Genomic DNA, 24447 nt, shown 5'->3' with positions numbered 1-24447 from the left:
AAAAAGGATAGGAACAGAGAGAAATTGTGTACTTTTGGATGATGGTGAGGATAGTGAAATATGTGATCGACTTTTCAGAGAGAATTGTAACTAACTCTTGCTTTGTAACCCTCTGGCAGGTGATGCGTCAGACTGTGTACACTGCTCCTCTCCATATCGATCCTCTCTGTCCTACTGACTTCATCCACATTCCCCTAAAATCCGTCAGCTGTTGTGTTCAGGCTTGGTAGGAAAGTCAGAAAATTTGGAGGACAGAGGACCCAGTGGTAGGGGCAGGCAGGAAGGGGACAGCCCTCTAACCATTTTGACCTCAGTCAATGGCTTATTTAGGGTGTTCAGCTATCAAATAACTTCACCCATCATTTATTGCCTCTTTCTATAGCAGAAACATTTTACATTCACTTTTACATTCATAATCAGAAAGCATGTACCGAGAAATTGGTATAAAGGTTGGGAAAAATATGTTGGTGATGAAAAGGCAATCTTTTCTATGAGCAAAGAGAAATGGTTCATAAGCAGGTGTAGGGGTTTTTTTGTTTGTTGTATTTGTTTTTATTTTGGAGGAAATACCTTTCCAATAAATTGGCAGAGCCCAGCTGTACATCTACATTCCAGACATAAGCTTTCTGCAAGCTCTGAGTAACTTCCACAAAGCTGAGAGGACTGTACAAATACCATGCATGCCTTGGCCAGAGGCAGAGTTTAGATTTGAATAAGCTGAGAGCTTTCTGAGGATTAAAATGGCATATTTTTTTTTTCTTCAGGGATGTTTTAGATATGTGAGGTGGAATGAATGGAAAAATTCTTAATACGTAAGTGTTCTATCATTGAAAATGATAAAATAAATGTTATATAAGTGTGATTCTTCGTGCTGTGGTGTAGGAGGCATCTTTTTTAAGGCTAGGCAAGAAAATCACCCATTATCTTTTGTCATTAAGCCTCAACTAGAAATCTGGAATTGTCATACTACCTTTATGATAATTTCTACTGTGGGCTACTAGCTATTGTTACTGAAGTATATACTTATATCATGTTTGTACAAATCAGGATAACTGGTTTTCCCTGCAGGAAACACTTTTTCTCATCTCTGGCTTACAGTTTTGGTGTTTTTTGGGGTTTTGCTTTCGGGTTTTTTTTAGACATCAATATAAAGTAAAACATGCATGTTCCTTCTCATGAGTAACAAGAATTTTTTTCTGAAAATAATGCGAATGTCAACTCTTGGTAAGGTCAGGGTTAGGACACCACATACCTTAGTATGTGGACACATATACTTGTGTGGGTACATATGTATTTGTATGTGTTTTTATAATATCCACATCTGTGGTATACACCTAACTCATGTATTACATGGATATTTATTTTTTTTCCTATTACTTGCACCAGTATAAAGGAAGATCTTTAAACTGGGGCCTGCCTCAGAAGGGTTACCTACAGCAACCCCCGAGTGAGGATAAACAGCAAAGTTCATCTTCTTATGAGGCTAATGTTCTACAATGTTTAACATTTCTTCTTTTATAATTAAACTAGTGCATTCTTTAATTAAAAGATAGTGAAACACAACCACTTTTGAGTTGTATCATGCATTATGTTGGGATAACGTGTAAGGGTTTTCTAAATACTGCACAGGATAGGACTGGTGATTGTATACCCCCTGTAATATGCTTGCTTTATTTTTCAGTCAGTCTTTGACTCTGTTATAGGTGTTTTATGTATTTTATCATATATGCTATAGATTGAGAAGATATTAGGTCTCATATTAAAGTAGTAGCAAATGAGCAGGGATGTTCCTGCCATGCAATTTTACAAGGTGTTAACTACAGACAAATTTGAGACTCTTAAATCAGACATCCTTTTTAATAATCTAAGCTGTCCTTATACTTTCGTGATCACTGTAAATTATTGACCAGAAAAAGAACTGGTATTTTTTTGTCACTTTCAAAAGCCATTAATTTTCTAGCATATATGTATAGCAATTTATTTTCTCTCATATACATATGTGGTAGAAAATATATAAAATAGTGTATATTATATATATGCTAACATATGTATATGCTATTGAGCTTAGTGGAATTTGAATATCTGACACCTTTGCATTGCTTAAAAAGGGGAGGAATGGATAATCTTATTAATAAGAACAGTAACATAGCCACTTTGTTTGTCTCTCTGTTATTAAAGGAATATGTCCTCTGTTACTCTCTTAAGAGATTATTAATTGTGGGATCTTAGGGGTTGATCTGACTTTTCTTTTGTTGCTGTTGTACATCATTGGATTTACTCTATGTCGATCTAGCTAATAACGCGATTAAACTGATTAAATTGTTGTCAGTCTGTATAGTTCTAGCACATAAGTGCGTGCATCAGGTATTTAATTGCTGTTCTAACTCTGAAGACAGTAGTGTTATGCTCTGTCATTATACATGATCACGTGGTTAATTTTGCAATCCATGGCGAACCTGAAAACTTAACTATCATCATGCACAGTAGAGAAGTTGCGTAGGTATTGTTCGTTAGCCCACGTCCTACTGTGCAGAAACAAGTCAAAGTTTTAAGAATTTTATTTACTAAGTGTTGTGGACCATAAGTGACTGTTGTTTTAGTTGTACATGAGGTAATATTAGGTATTGCAAAGGAAGTCGTTTCTGCACATTTCTCGCCATCACTACTTACACATGATGCCAGGGTAGTGGCAGAGCTGTGCAAGGTGTGACCTGGGGTTGCTGTGGCGTTGTTTGTCTGGGTGTGAGATGGAAGCTGTCAGTGTATTGAACATAGGAACAAGTTTTTAGCTGGGAGAATTGATTTTCTTCATACTTTTATTTGTGACATGCATTTATAAATACAGCAGTTGATCTCCTCCTTACCTTAAAATTCAGCATAAATGAATATTTGAAATAATTATCCAGAGTTAAGAAGTTCAGACAAGTTAGAAGTTGCTTTTATGGTGTGGAGACCTGACTTCAAGGGTGAAAAAGAAAGATTCCCAGATTAGTTAAGTACCTTTTAATGTTCTCTGTCTCCATTGATAGACTGAATATTTGACAGTGAAAGCATATACAGTTATATTCATTTCATCTTCCCTGACTGTTTTCTTCATAAGCCTTCAGCTGAGTTTAGTTATGACTTATAGCTCGAGCATGGCATTTAGGAAAAACAGAAAAAGCAGTATAAATGTAAATGTGAAAAGCTGCAGCTCATTCTGTTTTTGAAATTGTTGGTGTGAAAAGAACTCAACAGTGTTTTATTTAAACAAGGTCTGCTTCAACCTTGATTGACTTGCAGTAAATTGCCTGGTACGAGAGGCAAAAGGAAGTGGATAGAAAAATGGCAATCAGCACCAAATGTTTCACATATTGATTGACAAGCACCAGAGATGTGCTAGAGTAAGATAAATTGGCTAACAGAGCCCATCTTGACAGCTCCTGAGATGGGAAAATTGTTCCTGTTAATTTGCTGCTGGGACCTTGTCATTTATGGGGATATATATTTGAGTGCCTTCTAATGGTGTAAACAAACTTTGGATTCTTAAGTAGCATATTTCAGCTTCAGTTGCTTTAATTCTTCTCTGTCCATGTGTTTCTGAGCTGCAGTTATAAAGTGCTTTAGGATTGGAAAGGTGAGAGAAACTGTCATTATTTTAAAGATACAGTTCATGCTGAAATAATAGTACATTCAAGCTATTTGGTAGCCTGTTTGATTTTTGGGGGGAGGGGGGTTGCTTTACCAAAAGGCATGGAACAGAGCCCACTTGTTTTAGGGGAAGAACGTGTATCTTTATTCCTTCTTTCTGGCAACTTTAACTGTAACTATAATGAAAAGATTTCTTACCTTTTTAGCATATCTAATTTTGTGCTTGCAAATGCCGTTAAATCAGGTTACAGGTTTTCTTTCTGCAGAGTGCAGAGTGGAGCTCCCTTTTCCATATAGTAGTCTTTCATGTCTGCAATTTCTTTTCATTAAAAGGAAATTTTATCTTTTTAATTTCCTGTTCTGTTCTCTCAGTGTGCCATTAATTATGGTGATACACAGCAATGGTCAAATAGTTAATGGTCTGATAGCTGTTAATGTTGCAATCTGCCACTCGGGAAGGTTTTATTTTGGCTAAATCTTTTCACACAAAGTGAAATTTGACATAAGCCTTCTCACTTAAGAAATCAACATTTTTCAGCTTTCATATAAGCAAAGTGAGCAGATTCCAGTATTCATTTAAGGTGTGGCCCACAAACAATAAATGATATTTTCCTTACTTCCATAATTTATGGTTTTTCTTTTTTTGAGTCTACTTCCCCAACTCTGAACTTTACAAAGGAGGGAATATTTCAAACCTTGCTCAGTACAGGGGCTAAACAAAATTTTATCTGCACTTAAATTGCTCATTTGTAAATGGCTTGGCAGGTTGTCCATAATCCTGGATTTGGATAATTTCTGTATTTCATGTCTTCTTCAGGGAATAGTTAGCTCTGCTGGAAGACATCAGAGAGATTTTAATGGGCTAAATAGGTCTAGTTCCTTCTTAGTGATGGTATTTCGTTCTCCCCCTTGATTTTGAACTGCAGCTTAGCTCCGAGCTGCATTCCTAGATCTGAGCAGAGTGAACCATCCTGAATTGAATGAACAGCAGCAGCCTGGTATTCCAGTCGGGAAAATACCGCTGTTGGAGGAGCTTCTCTCTGTGCAAAAGCTTCTTAAGACTCTCGGGTGAAATGCTGGCTGTGTTGAAGGCAAAAATACAATTTGTATTGACTTATATGGAGCTGAGATTTTGCTGTGGTTTGCTATTAAATGGTGGAAGTTAAATGCTTACACGCTTTTGTGCTTTGGAAAACCCTGCCAGTGACATACATGGCTGAAAAGTAAAGCCTTTAGGTTCCTTGTACACCCAAAATTTCTCCTACTGTCAATACCAGTTGTGTAAGAAGTGCAAGATTGGATCTTGAGAAAAGAAACCACACAAAGCAAGAAAAATGTAAATATCAAGATAATATCATGTAAACGTAAGTATCAGTATCAAGAGTAATGGAAGATTAATTCCCATCATACTGATGCTTTACTTAGTGCACCTTAGTATCTCCCAGCACTAAAATACAAACATCTCCAGAGTGTATCGCAGCAGTTGTTCAGCACTGATTCAGAAGTGCATTCTACACATATTTAGAAAGCAAATAGGAACACCATATTTAAACTGTATGTGTAACTAAGAAAAGTAGACTTTAATAACCTGAAGCAGAATTAGCCAGTATATAGTACTGGCACCGTACTGTATGATAGAGCAGATTTTAAGAATAGTAGTTAAATTATTTAGCCATTCACAGCATACTGATCATGTGACGCCTTGTGTTCATTTCACATTTGTTCACCAGAAATTAGAGCTGCTTTTTCAGTAGGTTGCAAAGAGTTAACACAAACTCTCTAATCATTATCCAATTCCCACCAGTTAGTACTATCTATGTATGACTTTCACAGAGTTTGTTGAATAATTACAGGTCTGAGTTTTCTCATGTTTGTTCAAGATAGTGTTATTTTTCCCACCTATTAGTGACTCCAGGCACTTGAATCACTAAGTGTTGCAATGTTCCTGGAAATAAATTTCTCTAATAGAAATAAAGCCAACATCATTCAGGAGGATTTGTAGTGAAGGTGGCAAGAGTGGTTGTTTAACGGTATTTAGAATTTTAATAAGATGAAAGGAAACGAGAGGTGTTTGAATAGTGGAAACAAGTTTGTAGCACAGCATACTCTGAACTCTCTGTGTCACTAGAATAAAGATCAAATCAAGTAGATTTATCTATGGAAGTAGATTTCATAGGGTGCCTGGTAATTACCTACCTAGGGCTGAATTACAACCCTTTCATTACTGGAATTCCCTGGCGTGAATGCTTAGGTGATAAGATTGATAAATAGGAAAATTTTTTTCTTCCCAATTTTTAAAAGCTGCACATGTTATTAAGTTACTATAAAGGTGGAAATTCAGTTGGATATGATGATGGTTGTGAATCTTCCAGTAAGTTTCTTCTAAATACATTCCTAATCTTAGAATGTTATTTTTGTCCCAGAAGGAACAGGCAGTTGATGAGTTGTTATAATTTAATGTTAGTTAGAGTTAAGGAGGTCAGCAGGTCCTTTTTTAAGGGAATTAAGTTAATGCAATTCGTGTGAGTTAATGCTCACGTAGATTTGTCTGTTTCTTCTTGCTCTGATGTCACTAGCTAAATCAGAGGAACGGTAATATTAGAGAAGACATTTTGACTTTATGAGTGATGGGAAAAAATCATTGAAACAAATTACTATTTTCCAGCTATGAAGGTATCAAACATATGCCAAGTAATCAGCTTGCTAGTGTAATAGGTTCATGAAGGAAAAGGGTTTTCTAATCTTATTCACTGATGTTTTTCCCAAGACAGCAACAGCTTTTATAAAATGAGGCTTATAACTTCTCATTACAGAATCTAATCTGCCCAAAAGACATTGAACAGCTGCAAAATCCTAACATCTTCTAGCTGTAAATTGTTTTTATTATTTATCTTTGTTTAACTAAAAAAGAAAGGGCCCTCAGATGATTTAACAAGGCAAGAATTAAATGTCATTAGCTTTTGACAGCAGCAAATTATTCCTTTACATACTGAATTGGTTTAGATAATTTTTAAGTCATGACCATCTACTTATTTTTAATATCCAAATTCCATAAAACTGATATATTTTGTAGATGGATTGCTTAGGAAAATTAATTTAACTTTAATGCTAAAAGTCAAAAGAGAAGTGATTGATTTTCAAGTTAGTCTTATTCTTCTGCATAGATTTTAGTGATGATAGTATCTTGCATTGGTACAGTGATTTTCATATTCAGGGATTACACGTGCACAGTAATTCAGGAAATATTCACCACATGCAGAGGTCAAATGGTTTAATGAAGATAACAAAACTTGAACAAGCTTGTAGAACGGATCTGTAATAAAAAATAGACACCAGGACTTGCTGGTGGTTCTTCTTTTGTCCCTTTTCTATTATGTACAGTTCTCAAACTGTATTCCTGGGTGTGCAGTACATGGTTCTACATCATAGGACAGGGAAGAGAAACATACTGAATATGAATATATTTTAACATTGGACTTTTTTCTTTTTTCGTTTTGTAACAGAAGCTGGTTGCAGTTTTAAATTTTTTCTTTTTTTCTATCACATGTAATACAATTTCTTGCTGTGCCAGCAAAATTTAACTGTAACTACAACAATGCTAAACCAATGAGACTTTATGCATTACTGTCACAAAGAATGTAGGATTATTTTCTTTTGTTTGGGATTTTCTTATTTTATCTCTACCCCCACCCCAGGATTGTTTGGTAATAATAATATAAATTATAATATGTACCTAAGAGGAAATAGCCTTGAGTTTTAGGATCATTTTATTTAAACAACATTTCAGCTTCTAGACTATTAAAATTCTATACCTACATAGTAAGACCATGATTTCTAGCATTACTTCTAAACAAATGCACTGTGTTTTCTTGTACAATGTGAATGTAAGAATCTTTCAAGACTATATTTTATGTTGTATCAGATCATCCTATGTTACTGTCTTTCATATTTTCATAAAGGAGGTAAAGATTTTGGCAGGAACATGTTAATTTCTTCAGTACCCTTTTCCTGAGGGCTTTGGTCCCTTAGAGTTGATTTTGCTTTTTGATGATTCACAGGAAGGCTCTAGGAAACTGTGGTGTGGTTGAGAGAGGAGTTAGTTCTGTTGCCTGCTTGAGAGGGGAGGGATGGATGTTGCTGGCACCGTTTGCCTTCAGTATTATCTTCGGGGATCTTGCCAATGTAAATGCCTTCACTCACCCTGACCACACCAGGAGTGCGTACGCTGATGGTGTGATGGAGCCGTGCCTCAGCAACGCTGCCGCTGGGCTCCCGCTGCTGCGGGGAACTGCAACACAAACCTTTCAACATTTCAGCTGCCTTGAAATGAAAAACCCACCCAAAAAAACAAAGGAAGAAAGGTCTTGGGGCATCAGCGGCCCAAGTGAAGCGTTCCTGAAGGGAAGTAGCTCCAGGGAGCAAAGGGGATAGTCACACTTGCATCTGCAAAGAGGTAGTTGTAGACACAACTATCGCGCTCTGCAAATGGTTCTGCCATTTCAAAGGTTACTGGGCAGAGCATAATCTGCAGCGTGTGGGTGCAAACAGCACGGCCGGGCTGCATGCTCCATGCAGAGCTGCGCAACTCTGCTCCCGGCGGGGCTGCTGGCAGGAGATACACATCCTTCCTTACACCGTGATAGAAACTGCCTTCTGGGACATATTCTTGCCTATGCCATTGGCACATAATTATAGTTATTTTTTACTGTCTTCACTCTGTGGGTGCTCTTGCTTAGACTGTGCACTTTTTTGCGTAAAGCATGCTTCAAAAAAAACTAAGCAAGGCACGTAAGATGTCGCTCATTTTCTTAAATGGGAAAGATAGATACCCACAGCACCAATTTTGTCTTCACTAGTTCATTGTTATGTAAATCCCAGGTGATGACTTACTGTGTCTAGATCTCTTTTTTGGCATTCTCTTTTAATTGTTTCAAAGCCACCTTCTGGCCTTCCCTTGTATGATATGATGGTACCAATTTCATCCTTAGTCACCCTGACTGTTGGTTTTGATGCAGAGAAATACCTGAAAACATCAATACACAGGTCTGTGCAGGGGTATCAGCCCCACGCTTGTAGGAAGACCATATTTTCTCCTTTGACTCTTGTGAAATAGACTCGGTAAAAACCTTTTTTTCAGCTTGGCTGATTTTGTTAATTTGTTACTTTCAGAGAGCTAGGAGCTTCTGAAGCAGTGGAAGGACCTTTCTTCAGCGATAGCTCTGTCGGTCTGTCCTTTTTGTGCTGTTTTGAAGCTTGTTTGCCTTAGAGAAAAAAGATGCAACAGGATTTTATAGGCAACAGAAAACAACTTGATGCTGACGAAAATGATCACAAATTGCCAGATTTCTTTCCCTCTTTTTCGTGCTTCCTTCGTTTTGGTCTTCGTTTCATCTTGTCACCCTGAAATGCAGTCTGGTGAATAAAGGGTTAACTGAGTCCTCTTTACAAATAGATTAGCATTGCTATTTGCTAGATGAGGTAACTCTTAGGTGGTGTGTCTTGCCTTTCTCCCGAGAGCTGGCAGTACCTGGGGGAAGATGGCTTTCTCCCTGAGGAAAGCTTTGCCTGCTGGGGCTCCAGGCTGGCCTCCAGTGCGCTGAAGTGCAAATGCTATTTTAGCATCAAAAATAATAGATGCTGTTCCAATCAGAAAATGGGTGATTTTTCCAGTTGTCAGGTAACTGTAGTAATTTCACCAACTAGAAAATACTTATATGCTTTATGCCAGATATGACAATATATATTTAATTTATTAAATGTGACTCTGCTTGAGAGTGCCGCACCCGTTGGCGAGGTGGGATTTGCACACATAGCTGAAGAAAGGGGTTTTTTTCTGGCAGAAGGCAATTATTCTGGGGAGGAATGAGAGTCTGCTGAATGTGCTATACCTTGGGAAAGTTTCACCTTCATCAGCTGCCTGTTTAATTTATAGTGCTTTGCACAGCAAAAACATGCATCTTACATTATCTAGTTGTTTCCTGACACATTTAGCAGCATTTCTCACTGTTTAAAGTGAGTTTAACATTGCTGACAATGCAGGTGCTTCGCTTAGGCTGGCTTGGAAATGTAGGGAGAATGATGTTGTACTGGAGGAGGAGACGGGTGTGGGTGTTACCCCTGGCAGCAGGGTCCTGCCAGCGGCCCTTCTATGGATTCCATTCAGCTTTCCAGTTGTTTCCTGAGGTAAGGAAGCAAAGCAGGAGGAGAGCTGATCCTTCTGTTTTATCATCTCTAGTTAATGCCCAGCCGACACCATTACTAGATAGCCCAACCTGCATGATTTTAATAAATACAAGCAACACAGCAACTGCTGTTAATGATACTGCCCATCACGTAAGGCACTAACATAATTTTATAGGATTACTTTATATAGGGTTCTATACTTTGTGTTGGTGTAACATGAGTATCAGCTTCAATCAGTAAATGTCAAAGTCTTAATTGCCAATTAAGTGGTTTACAGTTTCTGTTCTGATGGCATCACTTATGGAGAAACAACTCATCTCCTCTCGGTTTTTACTTCCCGAGCTTCCTGCATAAATACTTGAATGCTACGACATCTTCCAAACAGTTGTTAAAAAAAAACACACAACCAAAACAGTTATCTTAAAGTTTCCCTCCTTTCTGCAGTCTAACGTGTTGAGGACTGCACAGTGGGGTTTTGGCTTGTGTAGATCTTTTCGGAGTCCTGGCTGTATGATCAGAGCTGTAGAACAATGCCGTAAGTGACTTTATTGATAGCAATTTACGTGACTAACTGTAGTTATTGCAGATCATTTATGTTTATTCTCTGCATGAATACTAGGTAGCCTAACTTAGAGAAGTACAAAATAGTTATCACTTCAACTTGATTATGAAGGTTACCAGCTGTTTAAAGCTACTGAATCTTAATTTTCCTTGTATAAAAGCCTCACATAGGAACATGCCTTAATAAATGTAATTTATTAGCGAAGATATGCTGTGTAGTATATGAAATTCTCACTGTGATGTGCTGAAAATGTATGGGGCTGAACAACCTACACAGATTTTTGCTACATATGCGATAACCTTAGAAATGACGTTTTCCTGACGAGGAAAGCTTTAGAATTCCATTGCAGGTACAGTAAGCTTTGAGATCTGTATTTACCAGCTCTGGGTTTCAGATATTTTCTAATGTCATTAGTTTTTATATTGAAATGGATAACTTTATGAGGGTGGGATGGCAACATACAGGTTGTGATCTTCCCCCCTGACAAAGATAATAGCAAAATGGCTATTAAGAGTCTTGATTGATCCTTTAGACCTCTTAAAAAAATATTCTTTTTTGGGGGTATTATGTGTATCTGTGTATGTATATATGTGTGTGGGTAAATATAATTAAATACATATATAAATATATATACTGTTACATTTCTTATCTCTTGTTAGGTCGTAATACTATACTATGTTACAGATAGATGAAAAGTTACTTAACATACTCTTCAAGATGTATTTTTGTAACACATATTTACACAGTGACTGCTCATGTGTCAAAATTCTTACATTCTGAGGGGTTTTGTCATGTTTGTTCTCTGTTTCTTGTCATGCCCTGTGGTGGAGCAAAGCAGCCAGGTTTCACACACAGGGGCTTTTGTCACCCACAGAACTCTGCAGGTCCTTTGCAGGAGCAGAAAGAAGGGAGAGTGCGGAAAGTTCATCTTAAAAATCCATCAGTAACTGATAAGCAGCTTGCTTCTTTTCTTTGATTGTGTCTCTTATTTATGTATATTCATGCTAGGAGTGATTGCAGGCTGTCTCGTTCATTTATTTTTTTTTTCCCCTCCGGTATCCTGATGATGGGTTTCAGTCTTTTAGGCTAACAGCAACCAGAGTATTTCTTTCCCAAATGTGTTATTGTGATTAAATGAACAGAACTCTTCTTAGCTGTCATAGAAGTGTCTGGTTTTGAGGCAGTCTTCTGTGTCACCCCTTGCTACATTACACTGTGACCACACAAAGCAGGGTCACGCTGGTAAGCTTGTGCCTTATTCAACCTCTGGCCCTGAGGCTGGCCTTAACGATATTAAAGGAATTTCTGACACCAGTGTCTGATCTGCATCCTCAGATTTGTGGATGTGAAGATGGTTGCAGAGCTGTGGCATCATTACCAGGCACAAGCGTGGCCTGATTTTTGAATGTAGATTCTACAGCAGATCAGTTTTTAAGCCTTAGGGACTTAAAGTGTTGCAGTAATTGAGAAATGGTTTCATAAAAGTTCCTGGGCTGATGAAGAAAGATGTGACTCTGGTGGGGAAAAAAATACGGAAATAATAAGTCTGTGCTGTCTCATATATAATCTTAGGGGACAAGGGAATATAAGTGATAAGAGGTTAAAAAAGGCCTTGCAGAATGAGGAAGCCCAAAGCTATCCCAAATCAGAATGCCCTTCAGAAGGACTTATCAAGTTTCTTCCTTCACTCTTAAGTAGTAAGATAAGATAAATGGCAGGAGCAAGTGGGGGGTGGGGGTGGCGGTGTTTTATTCTTGGCTGCTTGCTTTTTCAAAAAAATGCCTTACAAATACTGTATTCAGCATCTGTACAAGCCTTTGCCATGCATGAGTATATGCAGTATGAACTTGCATATGAACAGCTACTGGAAGAAGAACTAATATTAACTTCTACTGTTGAAATTGTAGTATATCAGCTTTAAGAGCTTGGTTTCCCTTTCAAGCATTTGTATCTGTTTTATGTTTCTTTGGGTATGTTACACAATTACATGATTGCTGTCACTAGAAGTAACCAACCATTACATAGGGTTGCTGTCAATGCACAGCTAGATAAAAAACTTATTCGTAGAAGCTTTATCATATTAATATACGAAGAGTAGACACAAATTGTGTAAACTGTTTACATTATGGATTTAACTTTTGAAAACAGCAGTGTAACAGAATACTGATGTCACCATACTTCACAGTGTGTTGTAATACTGTAGGGTATTGCAAGTCCCCTTGTGAAGTGATGGAAATTTAGAATCGTTTCAAGAGGTGGGAGGTTTCAAAATGCAACTGTTAAGGTATCTGCAGACACACGGGATGGTCTGGCAAGAAGCTCAGGTTTATAAAACCTGTAAAGCTTAGTCTGTTATTCTGAATGGTACATTGAATTTATTTGACCAAGATATTAGTATTCAGTAGTATGAATCAAGCCCATTATTTCTAACTTAAGAGTATATAGTAACAAATAAATTGCATTTATCGTGCTCTTTAGAGCCTAACTGAGTGTGTTCTCTTCTCTTTGGTAGTTTCACAACCATTCTTTTGACTGTGGTACTGCAAATAGTTACCCTTTAGATTCATTTCCTAAGGCAACAAAGCTTAATAGTGTCTCTTTCTGTTCCTCTTCAGTAATTTTGCAACTCACTTCCCACCAAATTTTATAAAATGTTGGGTGTCTTAAGATACTCTGTGTGTTCCAGGGGCTGGGGTGGAGAGCCATCCAGCGAGAAGTTGCTCTACCAGAGCTCGGCTACTGTAGACTGAAAGGCTGTACTGGGAGTTTAGCGTTTAGTAGATGCCAAAAATCAACTTGACAGAAAGATCAAGAATGCCTAAACCACAAGAAAAGTTTTAATCGTATTTGACAGTTTATTAGGAAATCTAACCACAGGACAGATTAGCAATAGGTTCTGTGGCTCACAGACATCTATGTTTTTCAATTAACATGTGCTCATGGATAAATCTTCCTCAGGAGCCAACTTCCCACCAAAACGATGCAACGTTTCAACAACTTGATACCTCTATTTCCTCTAAGCTACAAACAGAGCTGTAGTAATTAGACATTTTGCATTGTCTTCAGGGATTTGGGCTGTATTATTGCATGAAGGTAACAATGTGATTACTTTCCTGGCAAAAGAATTTGTGGTTTTTTACATTTCTCAGTGTATTCTGCAAAGATGTACCTAATTTTCCCTGAAATACCCTAACCAGTTTACACAGAGGGGAAAAATCTTTTTCCCTGCATCTCATAACCTCACATGGCCACCATTTTTATAATATGCTAATGTATTTCCATATGATACTGTAAAAACAGGTTTTGAATTTATAAAGCTTTTTTTTTTAACTTCTTAATGTTGAAGCAGAGCCAGAATATGTGAAAATTAAATACACACAGTGGGCACAGTGTCACATTCCTGTCTGAGCTGTGTCAAACCTCAGCCTTTCTGCGTGTTTCCAACACATTGCACAGAAATAACTACAAACTGGTTTTGCTCAGTCACCTCCCTTGAATGTTTAGGGTATTCACCGTAGTATTTCGTAACAATAGCATAATCATGAAGAATGACAGTAACTATTCCTGTCATCAGTATTAGAACTATTTCCTTGTAAATGCAAGTCCACAATGAAAATATTCAATGCATATTGAATTTTCTCTAGCATAAAAGATGGTAAATGGGGGTTACTACGGAGCAGCTTACACCCATTTCTGTCATATGATAACTGGGTCATTTAGTCTAATCATCAATGTATTATCCAGTGTTAAAAATATAATAAAAAATAAGCATAATAGTCACTTGGCTATCTCCAGGTATTTATTTTATTTCAAACTTTTTGAAGGTAAGAAAGTAGTTCATGCTATTTGCAGTGAAAGTTGTTTTTTTTATTTATAATCTATCCATACCTCTGGTTGATTGCTGCTCCCTAAATATAATTTATATGTGATGGCTAGGATTTTTTAATTTTCTTGATTTTCTTCCCCACCCCCACCCCCCACCCCCCCCAGGCCCCTGTTTTGGAATTTGTTGTGTGACTCTAGAAGATTACCTATGGTATAAGCCTTGGTATCATTCCTATAAAGTGAGGGGTTCTTGATTCCAAAAATGAAGATGAAGCATATGAGAAAGCTAGTGTGTATTTGCTCTGCTACTTTTCTTTAAGAATGATGGAAATAGGGATGCACCACTTTATGTGATTTTGTTGTGGTTTAACATTTATAGCTAGCATGCAGCAGATCTCTCTATGCCTCACAGACTTTGGAAGTATATCAGAGGTCATATTTTCCTATGTATAAATTATTCATGAACAGTTCCACCAATGCACCATATAAACTTGCAGAGATCAGAATGCATGTTTCTCTTCTTCCTCGCATCCCTATATCTGGTCATATTCAAAGAGGCAATGCAAAAAAATAACCCAGAAACCCCCAAACCGCAAACCTGTCTTCATCTGTGTGCATTTGATGGAATGGATTGATATCAAGTTATGAGAGGAAGGTTCACAAAATCAAAGAATAAATAAGTATCAACATTTTATTTTTCTTGGCTTGATGCCACTAGTTTAGTTGACCAGAAATAAGTTGTTGCAGTGGGCTGAGGTATGTTATACGCAATAAAGATTGGGTGTCAGAGTTAAAATTAATCTGTCTGGTAAGCTAGGCAGGAAATTCTGCCCTTACAGTACCAGTGCAGAAAGAAATGGGAGTGAAAGGTCAGGAAAGTTTAGAGTTTTCAGACCAGATTCCAGCTTAGCTCGTCTCTACAAATTGAATAATTCCATTTCACTTCTCTGGTCTCTTATGTGTCAAATTGGTGGGCTTTGGAAAGAACTACAACACAGGAAGAACTTAGCTTGGAGGTAGCCTTCATATGGTTTGTGTTCTGTGCCTCTGATACACTCCTGTACTGGAACAATTTCACTGGTTTAAAAAAAATTTATAAAATAAAATTTGAACACTACCATTATTTTAAGAGATGATTACAGACATGTGTGTGTTGTAATTCCAGGAATCAACTCATTATACTCCCCTTTTTCCCTGGTCTTATTTAGCCCCCAAAACCCCTATTTCTGTGAAAATCCTGCCAGTAAAATCCATAGCTGATGCGCTTGCATTTTGCAGCAACTGGGTGTGCAGCTCTGGGCCTTCCAGCGCTGGCTGTGCGTGTGGGTGCCCGCGCTGCCCGTGGGTGCGCAGGCACGCTCTGGCACCCAGCGCCTCTTCACCAGGGGAGGTACAAGCTGATGCTGTGGAGGGATTTTTGGAACGAGTTCATACCATAGCTGCTCGCAATGCCTTGAATATGATACAAAGGGACAGGTTCATACCGGTGGAGAGATTTTGTGGCTCCACGCAGCACTTATCCTACGTAACGATGGGTGGTTACAGTGCAATTACTTGGCTGTTTGGGGTTTTTCATTACATTCATTGCTGATCTTTGATCCCTGTGTCCTCTTTCCCAGGTCGTCCCATTCCACCTACATCCTCGTCTAGCCTTCTCCCATCTGCTCAGCTGCCCAGTTCTCATAATCCTCCACCAGTTAGCTGCCAGATGCCATTGCTAGACAGCAATACGTCCCATCAAATCATGGACACCAATCCTGATGAGGAGTTCTCTCCTAATTCATATCTGCTAAGAGCGTGTTCAGGGCCACAGCAGGCTTCCAGCAGTGGTAAGAAAATTGCAAACATACGGAGTTTGTTTGTGACATGTTTGTGCCAGTCTTACGAATTTTTTTTTTTTTTTTTTTTTGCAAATGTGTTCTTCCATCACCACAAAATTGAGAGCATTGACGGGAACAGGGCAAACAAAAAACCTTGCTGTTATGTCTCACAGAACATTTTTTGGAAACACCATACATCATATATGTTTTTCCTTTGTTTCACTATAAGAGAGCTTTTTGGTTTTAGGGGTGGTTTTAGCAATGTAAAAATATTATTGAATTCTTGTCATCAGAGGGACTTATTTTTCAAAGTAGGTTTTCTGCTTCTTGATGCACCTTTTAAGAGAGGTGCACGCACAATGGTTCTGCATAGGCTAGTCCACTAATGTGTCATATAAGAGATGAGGTTCTGTATCTAAAAACGTGTGTTGCTTCTGCCATTCTGTGTCTGTTCTTGTTTCATAATCTGTCTGATTCTCTACTCCCAATGTCACATTTAACTAAGATACTTCTATTTCTCAGCAAATTAATTCTTGTCTTTCAGGCCAGTGTTTTAAAACATTTGCAGCTTTGCTATCAGTCATATAATCTGTAGTGCTTAGGGTGTTCTTTCTTTTCTATTTTTTTTTAATTTTTAATTATCAGATGCTGACTTTTCATTATGACAGCCAAAAATTGAGGAATGAAGATGCAATGCCTTTTTAGAAATACGGGCAAAACAAAAGAAAGTTATTACAGCTCCTTACTTTTTGCCTTTTTTTTTTTTTTTAACATCGATATCTGTTGTGCAATTCTTGTCTATTTAACGAAACACTACAAGTTTGTATTGTATATGCAGTTTCTGATCTGCTCAGGGTCACTCCTGTAACATTACGCATCTGGACAGTACTGGAGATGCTATGTGGTGTGGAACTTTTGGCCTTGGTGCGTGCGTACGGTACACTGGAACGGTGCCCTTTAAACAGTGCCTGGTGGTGTGTGTGTGGGGGGGTCAGACAGCGAGCAGAAGCTGAAACATAACACTCAGAGTGGATATAAAGGAAAACTTTTTCCCTAAGCATTGGATTGAAACAGGTTGCCCAGGGAGCCTGTGCAGTCTCTGACCTTGGAGCTTTTCAAGAACAGGTTGGTTAAAACCCTGAGCTGCTTGGCCTGACCTTGGAGCTGCCCTTGCTTGGCAGGAGGCTGGGCTAGGGACCTCCTGGGGTTCCTTCCATCCTAAATCATCCTCTAACCCTATGGTCCATTACTATATTAAAATATAATTACACAAAGAAGTAATAATTCAGGGACTGAGCATGCTTCCTTGCTACTTGAGGTTTGCGGGTGGAAAATTATTATACCAGTTTTGAGGAGTTTTTTTAACAGGTTCAGGGGTGTCTGAGGAGCTGCAGACCTCAACATCTGTAATGGGCAACTCAGCAGAAAAGGTAGAACTAGAGGCAGGGAGCAGATACAATCTATCTGTGATGGGTTGCTATAGCTTCTGTAAGGGTTGTCCTGCCTTAGAAACATTTAAAGAGTTCCTTGAAGAGGTCAGCCATTTCTGAATAAGGGTGATGTAGTTGATGAAGGGTCTTTGTATTTTCAAGGGTCTCAGCAAAATCCGTCACTAAGTGCTGTCAAGGAAACTAAAACATGCGGTAAGAGAGAAGGTCCCTGCAAGGGGGTAGTTATTTGAATGACAGTAAACAGAAATTGGAGCTCCCCAGTGCATTTTCAGGAAACATGGAGATTTTTGGAGAAGATGGTGAGCTGGTAGGTAAGAAAGGGAGCTGGTGGCAGGGTGCTAGGGATGAGATCAGTCTGTGGAGGATCACAAAAGGACCTTGTGAGTCCAAGTAACAGGGCAATAAAATGGCAGAGGAAATTCAATGCAGAGAAATGTTAAGGTGGGATATTAATGGAAGCAGCAGCTGTGGTTCACTGGTTAGTGATGGACCATTACCAGTCAGGAGTGAGTTGCTGGGGCGTGCATGCTTCGTCTCGGAACTCAGGAGCAGGTGAGTGTTGGCAGCTGAAGAGAGGAATAAACAGAGAACATTTTCTAAAGGATGTGGTAGATCAAACAGTTTACAAGGGTTTGAAGAGGAGTGGGAAAAGTAAATGGGAGAGAGATGCAATGGGAGAGGGTTGCTAAGTAGAAGAAAATCAAGGTCAGGGAATGTGAACTAAAAAAAGAGACTTGGAGGATACTTGAATACTTGGTACTTGGTATTTATAGCCGCTGTTGGAGGCTGAGTGAACCAGCATGGCTTTTCTTATGAAGCCAGATGAAGGAAGGTGCAGTAAAACATCTCAAAATTTGATAGAACTTTTGTGTTTCATTTAAAATAATTATCACTGTTTCCTTAAAAGCTTTGTTTTTCACACCTGTCACTGTGGACTGACCCAAGGAACCTTTTTGACATGCTTATGACCTGAGGAAGCTTTTTGGCATGCTCAGATATGCTTTTCTTTGTTTATAAATAGCTGATTTGTTTATTCTGTATTTCAACATTTTTTACACCAAATACTCCATTTCCTTCTTTAATAAACAGGCATATAATATCTAATGACTTCTAATTTTCAGGGTATAAGAAGCAGCTGTGTCTTTTCTTGATTTTTTTTTTTTTTTTTTTTTGCCATATACATATGCATAATTGTTTGATTGTCACTGAGAGTGTCCTATAGCATGAGCTCTTCTGGACTTAATACAGCCTCTGGAAACTCATAAGCATTTTTTAGTGATGTCTTTTTTTTTTTCCTGTAGTTCTCACAATTTTTCCTTTAGAGTGTTCATAAGTCTATACTACAAATAGTGACATAAAACATAAATTGGAAAAGCTCACCCTTTTTTTGTGGCTCATCCTTATTCTTGAAAGATTTTCAGAGTAGCTTTGACCATCCACATGATATGGAAAGGTAAACTATGCTTTGGGTTTGGTTTTTTTTTTTTTTTTAATTATTTTAATATTTTTTTTCCAAAATCTATTTTAGTTTCTATGGAAACTTAGTAAAATACATCTGGACATTTGGGAGAGAGTAAATAAATTTTAATATTTTGTTTAAATTTGGGGTTGGGTGATAAAGGAAGATTTGAAGATACTTGGACTGCAGGCTTAGATTCCAGATAATCTTTGATCGTTGATGAATCCTCGCTAGCACTTTCTAGGTGGTTCTTTAAACATTTGTATCAGTTTTCAAAGTACATGGTGAAAATGAAATATTTGCACAAGTCTTGTACTGATTACATATAAGTGTCCTCTTGTTTGTCTGATTGTACACTTATGCTTGCTTCAACCTCTACAATTACAGGATAGCTCCTCAACGAGTTTAAGATGAGTCTTCTTGGATATGAGGTGATAGTCATCCACATGTACTGCCCTGTGCCCTTCACGATAGCCATTCTTGATATATCTGGAAAACTCATTTGCCTAAAAAAATTACCTAATCAAATCTTCCAACAAATGAACAATCTATTGTTGATTTTATGAAGGCCTTTAATCTACAATAAATCTTTGTTAGAACTCATCAGAGCTACCAGTTTGAGAGAAATGTGATTATAGCACTCTTAAAATGACATTACATCATCAGGGTGATTGGTTTATCATTTGGAGAAGCGACATCAATCATAACTAGCATAACCACACAGTAAATGAATTCAACCTTTCTGCTGCAGAACAATGACACAATAATTGCTCAAAATCAGACTTAAAATGAAATCAGAAAATGCGCTTTCTTTAAATATGATGTTAACCTAATGGAATATATTATTAAAAATCATGTTTGAGGAAATTCTATGTAATTAAAAATATGTGAAAATGTATTCCTTTTTTCTCTCATTAGAACCTGATTTCAGTTGCAGAATCATTTTCTATGCAACAGATATTATGCTGTTTTTAATTGAACTCCCATCACTTACATTCCTCTGCTTGTATTTCTTAATATAATATGCAGCACAATTATATGTGATGAAGGACAAGAGGTTTTTGAAATCTGGTGCACCTGCTGATAGTATTTTGAAAACCACAAATATTATAGAAGGAAATGAGACCTTTTATCCATTAAAAGTTAGTGGATTATTTTTTTTCCCCCTTTTAAAAGAAGGTCAGTTCCTGTGACACTATTTTCTGGTGTGGTTTCTTAACAGCTAACAGTAGGAACGGGTTTATTTCTTTTCCCTGTATACATTGTATGTATTTTCTTTCTGATAATATAAGGTGACTCATCTTGTTGGAATGCCATTTTAATGCTTCAATCATGATACAATGTAACAGGCTGTTTTTCAGTCTTGCATAGAAAAAAAGATAAGGGGCTTTGTTGACAGCACCTTTGCCTTTGCTTTTTTATATAGGTTTTATTCCTATTAAACCAAATTTTGGAATCCCATCAGAAAAACTGTTTGTGGTTTTGGGTTTCAACTTCAGTAAACCCCCTAGGATATATGTATTCACACAATAGTTTGTGATATAATGCATCCATAATTGGATACATTCATCATCTTCAGCCATTCTAACAATGAGAAAGTAGATGCGGAATGATTTTTTGGAGTATTTTGATTTTGGGAAAATTCTGATCTGTGGATTAGATATTGTCATGATTCCCAAGAAATTACTGAAGTTTAACTGAAAGGGCGATCGTGCCCAGATTTTCAGAGTTGATGTGTCTTTTTGGCTCAGAGACAGTGATGCAAAGCATTTGGCTCAATGTAACAATATTTGCTCACAGAGTAGTTTGGACACTGCTTAGAAGACAGGGTTTGCTTTGATTTTTTTCACAAGCAGTTGTTGGCAGCGAGGGGAGAGGAGTGGAGAAATAGGTTGGCTTGAATGAAGTAATTGTTGTTGTTGTTGTTCAAAGTTGTCCATGAGAGCTGAAATGAAGAATAAGACTCCTTATGCTTATGACCCTGGTTTGTGGTAGTAATTATGCAGTAATATTTTGTAAAATATAAATATTCATTATATTCAGGATAAATATCTAGAAGGATCTCCTGCGTTCAACAGATACTACCTGTGTATAGGATTTCATTATTATTAATGTATAATTACCACCAGCGCCTTGCAGTTTAACCCAGTATGTATTTTTTTCTGAAAGAAGCGAGAATTTTCATTAATGCACTGCAGCTGGAGGCCTTATTTTAGATCCTCTGCTGGGAGTGCTTGGAAGTGTGTGTTTTATAACCCGTGACAGTCTAACAGGTATTTCCAGTTTCTAGTCTGAAATGCAAACCTGTACAGAGGATAGTAACCTTTAAGAAATAAATCAATCCTATAGAAAAATAATAACATCTCCTTCAGATGTTAGGTATCACCCCCTACTGAGTGGAGAAAGTAGTTTCTGTATCTGCCAACTGATAGAAAACGAAGTAGCAGCAACAGAATTCTAGAATCCATAGCATTTATTATTTTTTTTTCTTCCTCATAAAGGATTGACTTCAGCTTACTTAAGAGACTAAATAAAAGAGTTTGGATATCTCAGTAGGTAGCACCTTCATCTTATTGCCAGAAAAACATGGGTTTAAACTGTAGATAACAAACCTAGGCATGCATAGCTGGCCCAGCATGATACCCCGTTGCTGGAGGAACTGTTCCCCAATTAACCAGGCTCAATACAGAGCATTAAACACTCTGATGGGAGTTCACGAAGTTCAACAAAGGGAGACTGGAAAGTCCTGCCCCAGGGGAGGACTAACCCCGTAGCAGTCCCTTCTGGAGCTGACCAGCTGGCAGCAGCTATGCAGGAGCGAACCTGGGGGTCCTGGGGACACAGGCTGGCATGACCCAGCAGTGTGCCCTGGGGACAAGGCGGCCAGCAGCCCTGGGCTGTGTGCAGGTGAAGGGGCACCATCCTGCTCCTTTGCTCTGCACTGGTGAGATACGTTTGGGGTGCTGGGTCCAGTGCTAGGCTCGCCAGTACGAGACGTGGACTTACTGGAGCATGTCCAGGGAAAGGCCACTAAGGCAGTCAAGGGCTTGGAGCATCTAATGTCCTGGGAGAGGCTGAGAGCTGGGGCTGTTCAGCCTGAAGGAGTTGAAGCTCAGGGGGAGCTTAGCCCAGTGGGGAAGAGTAAGGACAAGGGAGACAGGCTCTTCTCAGTGGTGTCCGCTGACAGAACAAGAAGCAATGGGCTTAAGTTGAAATACAGAAAAACCAGTTTAAACATGAGAAGAAACTCTTTTTACCATGAAGGAGATCAAGTATTGGAACGGTTTGCTCAGAAAGGCTGTAAAGTCGGCATCCTTGGGAAATACTTAAAACTACCCACTGTGACGGCTTCAGCAGAGAGTGGCTTTCAGAGGTGTGGGAGACCTGCAGGTTCTTCATGGGGCACAAGGCTGGCCAGGACTTGGTGAGAAGGTTTATGTTAGCTCCTTGTGCAGCCCCAGCGGAAGGTACAGGTCACTCCATTCCAAACTCAACACTCTCAGAAGTTTTGTAGTTTCCCAGTATTGGCCCTTATGATAGTGAGATTTAATTCTGCTCAGATCCAAAACAACTTTCCTGTGGTGGACTCTTAAGTCCATGGGCATTATTTTTCAATCCACTCTGTACAGTGGCATCAGGCTTGTCTTGCTCATGTACTGTTATTACAGGTAGTAGAGGTCTTGCCCGTGTACTTGCACAGAAAATGAGCATAGAATACTTGATCAATATTTATTTATCATTTTACAAAAAGATTTTTTCATTTGGAAGTCCTTGTTCTAAACTGTTTCATTGGAATTGAAATCTTCCTCACCTTGCCAATATTATAATTGGGGCAGGGAGAGGGGATGCTCTTTTACTCTGGTGTTTGTTTACTTTTGGTTTTGTTTGTTTTGGTCTCTGCACATCATGCAGGGAGGAACAGTAATCAGTAAGAAAAGTTTTGGCCTTCTCTACCTTTACTTTTCTGCCCGAACCGCTGTATGCATTTGTTAAGATTTAAGCAGCACATCTTTCTGAAAGCTCTTTCAGATGAAGTTGTGCTTAAATCAGCAACAGTTAAAAGCAGTTAAGGTTCCAGGGTTCATTTTTCTACATTATTTTGTATGCTTTCTAATATCCGCCTTTGAAAGGCGGCCCTGTATTACATCTGTGTGTACAATTATGGTGAGGAACAGCACTTCCTATTCAATATATTCAAAGGGAAATAGCATAAACAGCTTTTTTTTTTTTTTTTCTAATGTCATTTTACAACAGTGCCAGAAAGAGTAGCAGATTGATCATTTTAATTTTTATTTCCAAATTAAAAGTATATTATGTGTGTTTCTTTCTGGGTCCATGTCGTCGTCGTTGTTGACAATTTCAGTGCTATAGATTATTTTCTATCTTGGCACCCATGGCTGTTATGCACTGCCCCAGCAACAGACAAAAGCAACGTTAATTTGAAGAATTCTATCCTTACTGTTTAATGTGGCTGAAGAGCATGAACAGTGCTATTATTTCTTAGACTTCTCTTCAGCAGATGTCCAATCGCCAATATAGATTCCTCTATTACAGCAGATAAGATTGAATTGAAACTAAACCCTGTTGGTTTCTAGTGTTGATGATACAAAGACTGGCCTAACGTTGAGATTTTAAACAATGGTCTCTTTCTACACGTAGTGTTTTAAACAGTGTGTGTGTTTAGCAGCGAGGGCTTCAAAGAGCTTGTTTTGTTTTGTTTTGTTTCCAATTTGGTTTTAATACTTAAATTCTTAAAATCCTTAATGGCCAGTCACATCCTAATTCTATTGCATCTCTTGAGCACTAGGTCTAATTTTAAAGCTTTGGACCCAAGTTAGAAATGGAGGGAACAGCATGAGCTATGTGTTTCCATTGAAACTGAAGGGTGTACTTTTCCTTAAGTATTAGCTCCATGTTGCTGCAACTATTACTGATATTATTGCTGATGATGATCTCTGCAGCCTATGTTGATAATGCCAGCAGATGTCTGAATTTCAGCCAGAAGACGTGATTCTAGATAGTAAGATACTGCAGAAACATTGTATTTATAATTTTATGAACTCATAATCGTAACAAAAACCCTCAAACAGAAGGTTCTGTGGTATTAAAAATGATAATGTATTACAAAAAGCTATGGAATTGAGAACAGTTTCTATTTCTGTTGCTTCTGTATTTTTCTTAAGCTCACCATGGTTTTGAAAGCTGGGGAGACTTTTCTACAGCTGTTTTCACATAATTTTAGTGTAAAGCTTGTACATGTGTTGAAGAGAGAGGCTCTGTAGCAATAAAAGCAGCACAGCAAAGCAGCTGCATTACTGACTTTCAAAGGGTCCATTTCTCCAGCACGTTACTCTACTGTTTTCTGATGGCTCCCATAGTTGGGAAACAACTTAGTAGTTTTTTCTCATTACCGATCTTATCTTGTCTCCTAGCAGCTAGCTGGAGATCACCAATAAATGCCATGCTTTTGATGCTTAGACTAGCTACTGTTGCTTTATGCCATTGTGCCAAGAAAAT

General features: G+C 38.2%; 1 protein-coding gene across 5 annotated transcripts in view; it reads left to right on the top strand.

The window, feature by feature from the left end:
• TENM2 (teneurin transmembrane protein 2) overlaps positions 1–24447 on the top strand; it is a 698234-nt gene that overhangs the window by 441962 nt on the left and 231825 nt on the right. For all 5 annotated transcript variants that reach the window (XM_055717811.1, XM_055717810.1, XM_055717809.1 and 2 more), the window contains exon 6: positions 15820–16029. In XM_055717811.1, coding sequence (XP_055573786.1) covers positions 15820–16029 — 210 coding nt within the window. The remainder of the gene's footprint in view (positions 1–15819; positions 16030–24447) is intronic.

This window comes from Falco cherrug, chromosome 8 (assembly GCF_023634085.1).
Source record: "Falco cherrug isolate bFalChe1 chromosome 8, bFalChe1.pri, whole genome shotgun sequence".
Taxonomy (NCBI): Eukaryota; Metazoa; Chordata; class Aves; order Falconiformes; family Falconidae; genus Falco; species Falco cherrug.
This window is presented reverse-complemented; position numbering and strand designations above follow the sequence as displayed.